Below are 7276 nucleotides of genomic sequence, written 5' to 3'. Positions count from 1 at the left end.
TAAGAAAATATGATTTACTGAGCAAATGAACTTAGATTACTTTATAAATGCTGAATAAGAATAGTAAAATACATCATAAAATGGTGAAAAAATACTATAAGTCGTATTTTAAGGTGTTGGGAATGCCAACTGAAGCGTACGCACAAACAATAGAATTAAGGTAAAACTTGAAATAATAAGTGCTGAAATAGGAAGATGCATTCGGGAAGTCTGTAAAGATTATGTGGGTCAAAGAAACATTAAGAAGTATGTTCTATAGAATAATCTAAAGTTTTCCATCAACAAATACAAATTACTAAATAAAAAATTATACATAAATAAATTATAATTGCTTTTTTTCTGTATTATAACAATTATGTGTGTTAATAAGCATTGAGAAACTCGTTCTATAGTCGATATAAAATTTCGCTTGGCAAATGTCTCTGAATCGAATGTAAATAAATTATAATTGCTTTTTTTCAAAATTATAACAAAGATGTGAGTTAATAAGCATTGAGCAACTCTTTCTATGGTCGATATAAAGTCTTTCTTGGCAAATGTATTTGAATCGAATGTAAATAAATTATATATTGCTTTTTTTCAAAATTAAACAAAGATGTGAGTTAATAATATTGAGCAACTCGTTCTATGGTCGATATAAAGTTTAGTTTGGAAAATATAAGATTGAACATCATAAAATATTATAAAAAAATAAGTTACTTTCTTTCCGTTAATTTTACTTTGAATTGCTCTTAGTATTTTAAGATATTGAATTTTATGTTTTTGCTCTAAATTTTTGATGATTGCGTTTAAAAATATAAATTTTTGAATTTCTAAATCTTGTGTATATAAACTGAACGAGTGATTTTATATGTCCCCAAAATAGATAGAATGAAAACCACAGCAATGGATAATTATCACATAGCATGCACTGAAATATCCGCAGAAATAGTAGAATCACATAAAAAGAAAAATAAAATAAATATAAGTGCTCTTCAAAATAGGATTTCGCAAAAATACAAACTTAAAAGGATACCGACAATGGTAGATGTGCTTGGTGCACTTCCACCAGAGCATCGGCATTTGCGAGAAATATTTAAGACAAAACCAGTTAGAACTGCATCTGGTGTAGCAGTCGTGGCAGTAATGTGTAAGCCACACAGATGTCCACATATTGCACTTACGGGAAATATCTGTGTATATTGTCCGGGAGGTCCGGATTCTGACTTTGAATATAGCACACAGAGCTATACGGGATATGAACCAACATCCATGCGAGCGATAAGGCATCGGTATGATCCATACCAGCAAGCAAGAACACGAATAATTCAACTCGAAGCTCTTGGCCACACAGTAGATAAAGTAGAGTATATAATAATGGGTGGTACATTTATGTCATTGAGTGATCATTACAAAGAGTGGTTTGTTAGAAATTTGCATGATGCTTTGTCTGGAAGTAATTCTTCTTCGCTTGACGAATCAGTAAAACGAAGTGAGAAGTCAAAAGTAAAATGTGTTGGAATGACAATAGAGACCCGTCCCGATTTTTGTAACCGAACGCATATATCTAAAATGCTTTCATACGGATGTACCAGAATAGAAATGGGGGTTCAAAGTGTCTATGAAGATGTTGCTTTTGATACAAATCGGGGTCATACCGTTCAAGCTGTTTGTGATGCTTTTTGCTTGACGAAAGATGCTGGATATAAGATTGTAAGCCATATGATGCCGAACCTTCCAAATGTTCCTATGAAAAGAGATTATGCCCAATTTATTGAATTCTTTGAGAGTCATCGATTCAGAAGCGATGGACTCAAAGTATATCCTACACTTGTTATTCGGGGGACTGGATTGTACGAGTTGTGGAAAAACAAGAAGTATAAAAATTATAGCCCTGATGAACTTGTTGATTTTTTGGCGAGAATACTTGCTTTAGTGCCTCCATGGACACGTATCTACAGAATTCAAAGGGATATACCGATGCCTTTGGTTAGCAGTGGTGTGGAACACGGAAATATAAGAGAAGTTGCCTTGCTTAGAATGAAAGATTATGGTACTCGGTGTAGGGATGTGCGCACAAGAGAAGTTGGAATTAAAAATATACATGAAGGTATACTTCCTCAAAAAATTGAGCTTGTGAGACGTGATTATGCCGCTAATAATGGGTGGGAAACTTTTTTGGCATATGAAGATATAAATCAAGATATATTAGTCGGCATGTTAAGGCTGCGAAAATGTAGCTCGGACACATTCAGAGCCGAGTTAAAAGAAAATAAACCTATTACTGGTGAGGCGACAAAAAATGTTGGTCAAAATTGTTGTTTAAATTTAGAAGAGCCCCAAAGTAAATGCTGTAGCATAAAAAATAAAAACTTGGAGGCTGTTGAAATGAAGTTGAATTCAAGGGAAAGTGAAATTGTAAAGAGCATACGAAATGGAGAAAGACTCCATAAATTAGATGAAAATGAAAACATTTTTGAAAATGATTTCTTTAAGATAATAAGACCTAGAGCTATCCGTAACAATTATGTAAGTGTAATTAGAGAACTTCATGTTTATGGGAGCTCTGTCCCTGTTCATCAAAATGATAGTTTGAAGTTTCAACATCAAGGGTTTGGTAAGTTGCTTATTGATGAGGCGGAAAAAATAGCTAAGAAAGAGCACAAGAGCAAAAAAATAGCCATCATCTCAGGTGTAGGAACACGAACATACTATAAAAAATTTGGATATTTTCTAGAAGGCCCGTATATGGTAAAATATATTTAAAAAAATAAAATAATAATCTTTATTTTACACCTTTTTGCCTTTAAAAACTATTTAATTTACACTGGCTTTCTTATTTAAAACATTATTTGCATATATATTCCAGTTAAATCTACATTCCATTAAGAAACATTAATTTACCCTTAAAACTTTGTTCTTGTATTCAATAAAAACAATTTTTTTTCAATTATACTTCTTGCTGAAGTTAAATGTTGCTTTTGTTCGAATGTAAACTAATTTATAACTGAATATGCTCATATTAAAAGAAAATAAAATTGTAACTTATTTTTAATAAGCAAGGGCTGTTTTTTATTTCACCTGGTTTATCTTTCGAGGAACAAGCTATATCAAAGGTGACCCCTATAATCGTTTCGCATTTGATTTATATTATTTTGATGGGTATTATTAATTATTCACAAATTTTTACCATGATAACGTCTATATTTTTGCCTAAAATAATGGATATTACCGATCGTGTTATATTAATTTTAACTTCTTCGTGATCATACCATATTATCAGGTGAAAATATTGGAGGATTTCATTATAGTTTAGTATTCTGAAGGAAATGTTGATTTTAGTTTGATAGTAAAGCCGATTACTTGCATCCCTTATCATATTCTGTCCAGTTAATTTGACTTCTATCGCAATATAAGCTTAACTTATGATATTCGTTTCAATACCATCTACAAATTTTCGTTTAGTTCTTATGTGGCTGCTAGATATCTTAGATTGGTTATTTTATTTTTATGATGCCCTCACTTATGCATTATATTATAAACCAAAAAAATTCGGTCATATATTGAATTTCAAACTCTGTGCACTACCCAAAAAACTTGTTTGTATATTTCATTAATATAGCTATTTTGAATTTAAAACGACATATTTTCTCTTTTTTCAATATGTTATGTGTTTGTTTTTAATATAAATTCGTTGCTCTATATTGACTAATCCTATAAAATTTGGCTAGAATTTCAGCTTGTCTTGTATAGTAAAATAAAAATTATATTTTATAAATTTTTCGATTAATATTATTATTCCACATATGCATAAAAATTATGTTTTTTTGCTTAAAATTATGTTAATCCAACTTTTATAGATTAGTTTGACCCGAAAACCTCTTCCTTTCGCTATTAAACTTATTAAAACATTTTTGCAACTAAAAAAAATCGTTTTTGTATGTGTGATTGGATTTTATCGAAATTTTTAATTCTATAAAATATTTTTTTTAGTATCTATTTTCTATTCTTCACTTTTTAGTTTATAATGGAAAGTTTTACTGCCTATAAAAAATAGATGTTCATCGAAAGAAAAAGTCTTAAATGTACAGAATTTTTACTCACATAAAAGTTTTAAATAATTTCTTATTCAATTTCAGAATTCGCTGTTGTATAAATGATTTTATTATTATTTTTATTTGGTATAAATCAGTAGGACTCGACCATATAAGAATAATATTTTATATCTGAACATCATTATAGTAATTCTTCCAGTTTGAATATATAAAATCTTACATTATTAAGTTTAAACCATTTATAAAAATAAAATAATATTCATATTCGTGAATTTTCGAAATAAATACAATAAGATAACTTATATTTGCAATTTTACTGCTTTATTTTAGGGTTAAGAATCATAAACCTTTTTTATATTGGCTTTCTGCTAGAATTGTATATAATACAAATAAATTTCTTAAAATGACGGTTGTTATACAATTAAGTTGCCATATAGATTATCCAACTTTGTAAATTATAAATTATGGTGATAACTAAGAATTTTTAGATACAATTATTAATTTACTAAACCTTAATACCAAAAAATGATATGTATTTTGCATTTGTAGTTGATATATACGACAAGAAAATCAATTATAACCTCGAATAATTAAAGTTAAAAGTATGATTTCTTGAAATAAGATTCTTCTCGTGTGATAAACTGTATATAGATTTACATTTTGTGTCGTCATAAAAAAATTTTACGCAGAAATCGGGATTGAAAATATGCAGAAAAAAATTTTAATACTGTAATTGGGAATAAAGATTTGAACATAAAAAATGGCATTTTATTTGATTTTTTAAAATTAAAATTACTATAATTAAAGCTTCAAATAAAATTTTTATGGGCAAGATGATCGTTTTTATGCATTTGCTCCGTAATAGTCCTCTTATTTTCTTCTATTGGGTTATATCAAAAATTACATCATATTTGAACTCAATATTATGTATTTTTTGTAAAAATATACAATAAAAACTATATTATATGTCAGATTTGATGTGAAATTTTCAAAAGTTTGGCAATTTAATATATCCATTATTTTTAGTGTAAATTCTTTTTATTATAAACTTTGCTCCATAAAATGATATTTCTATATTTTTTATATTTATACATCACTATAGAAAATTTAGATTGTATTATTCTTTTATATTCATCATGCGAAATCAGTGATTTACTTGCTTTTTAAAAACCGATATTAAATTTAAATAATTTATATTTCTCTAAATTTCCATATTCGTTTATCTCATCTAGCTTAATTCAATGAGTAAAATCTTTAATTCTCATTTGTTTATAATTTTAATTACTATTTTTTATGTATTTAGATTTCATTGTACTTTGTTAGATCAAATACATTTAATTGGAAATTTTAAATAAATACGCGCTGAATATAATATATAGCATGTTTAAGTAATTTAGAGGGTTTCTTCTTGTGCTATCGCACTCTATTAATCTTCTAGCAAATTATTATATCAAATTTATTAACTTTTAGTAACTTATATGTATTTCAATGTATTACTCTGGAATTTGCATTGTATATGTTTGATTCTATCAATTTTATTAACAGCGGTGAAAAATAGAATCAAGTTTTTTTGCGCGAATCTTCTTTTCTAAAATAATTATATTTTTAAATTTGATTTTTTATTATTTTTTTTAATATTTAAGTGTGATTGGTTGAAATAATTATAGGCGTCTTGTGTTGCATTTTTGGAGCTAGGGTTTTTTTTAATAATACAAAAAAATATTTCGAGGCTCGTTTTATTTATTTTCTTATGTTTTAAACAACAATTTTAATCTTTCAAAGTGTATTTCATTGGATAAACTCACGGAAATTGTATAAAAATTAAATAATATTGCATCTAACTATTTATTTTATTTATAAATCCAATAATATAAGGAAACATTTTCTTGTTTTAAAGAGATTTTGTGCATATACACAATCTAAAAAATTCGTTTTTTGCATGTGATTTATCTTTATAAAATTTTAGGTTCTTAAAATAGAGATTTCTATAATAAAAGATGAATTACAAACTTTATTCATATAATTTCGACTTCTTTTATGACTTTGATTCTAATATACAAATATTGCCTAAAATTTATTTTTCTATGAACGCATATTTTTGTCAATAAAAAGTAAAACAATAAGATGGAACGGGTTTTCTATATTAACTAATAAAATGAACCCTAAAGTTTTTATAACTTTTAATAGGCTTTACACAATTACGCTTATAGTTAATATAGGGCATAATTTTTCCTATTTAAATCACTTAAGAGTGTAAAAAATCTGTCGAATTGAGGTTGAATATCTAAGTTTGTAAAATAGATACAATATATTTATCTGACATACAATTTATTCTTTTATAATTAATAATAGGCGAAAAACAAATATATTGTTTAAATTATAAAAAAGTGATAAATCACAAAAAAATTTAAAAAAGGTATAGTATCGATTGATTTTTTTTAGAATAGATTTTTCACAATTTTGGGCTTTAAAATATATTATAATTCATTGAGCCGCTAGTTAAAATTAAAATATTTAAAAAAGTATGAATATTAATGAATAATATTGAAAATTTAATTTGTAATGAGTTAAAAATGTGGTTTTAATGTAAAAAAACGCTCAAAAAATGGATACTAGCATTGTAAAAGGCATTATAAGGCCAGAGTTTTAATTTCTGTATAAGAACCAAGTTTTTTCATGCATAAACTAAAAACATATTTCCTTCAAGACTTATGCTGTATAATGGAACTATTTTACGTGTAACTAAACTAGAAAAAAAGATATAAAATGCTGTTATATTTAATCATTGTGGTTCGTTTTACTTATTGAGTTATGATCGAAACAGGGCAATATTGATTTATATTTTATTTTAATAGCATCATAAGCATATTTTTGTTATTAATATCCAGTAATTTTATATTTACAAGTATAAATGTAGAAAACCATCTTGTATTTCTAAATAGGTGTTTTGTCTATAGAAATTGAATTTGATTAAACTTTAAGATATATTTTTATGAAAAATATTCATTATATAATAAATCATCTCTCTGTTCTTGGCATAAAAGAAATTATCATGTATCTTTTCATATTTTTTGGTTTTTTTAAAACTTATAAATGATAAATTTTAATTAAAATATGATTATATGTACTTAGATAGTATGTTAAAATACATTTTTATTCATATATCTGTTTTTAAATGTATTTTTATTTCTGAATACACTAAAAGTATTCTTATCATATTTACTTGAAATCTTTTTTTAATC

General features: G+C 26.2%; 1 protein-coding gene across 2 annotated transcripts; it reads left to right on the top strand.

Annotated features, from left to right (window-relative positions):
• Positions 1-885: 885 nt before the first annotated feature.
• LOC147066674 (elongator complex protein 3-like) lies at positions 886-2745 on the top strand. Of its 2 annotated transcripts, none has more exons than XM_085955081.1 (2): positions 886-2247; positions 2503-2745. In XM_085955081.1, the coding sequence occupies exons 1-2, from the start codon at positions 886-888 to the stop codon at positions 2743-2745; spliced, it is 1605 nt and encodes a 534-aa protein (XP_085811207.1). The 2 variants fall into 2 exon arrangements, with proteins under 2 accessions (XP_085811207.1, XP_085811206.1); XM_085955080.1 differs by having other exon boundaries at positions 886-2266; positions 2492-2745.
• Positions 2746-7276: the final 4531 nt, after the last annotated feature.

Source organism: Rhyacophila brunnea, unplaced genomic scaffold, assembly GCF_057557595.1.
Source record: "Rhyacophila brunnea isolate RB1 unplaced genomic scaffold, BYU_Rbru_1.0 scaffold_41, whole genome shotgun sequence".
Classification (NCBI taxonomy): Eukaryota; Metazoa; Arthropoda; class Insecta; order Trichoptera; family Rhyacophilidae; genus Rhyacophila; species Rhyacophila brunnea.
This window is presented reverse-complemented; position numbering and strand designations above follow the sequence as displayed.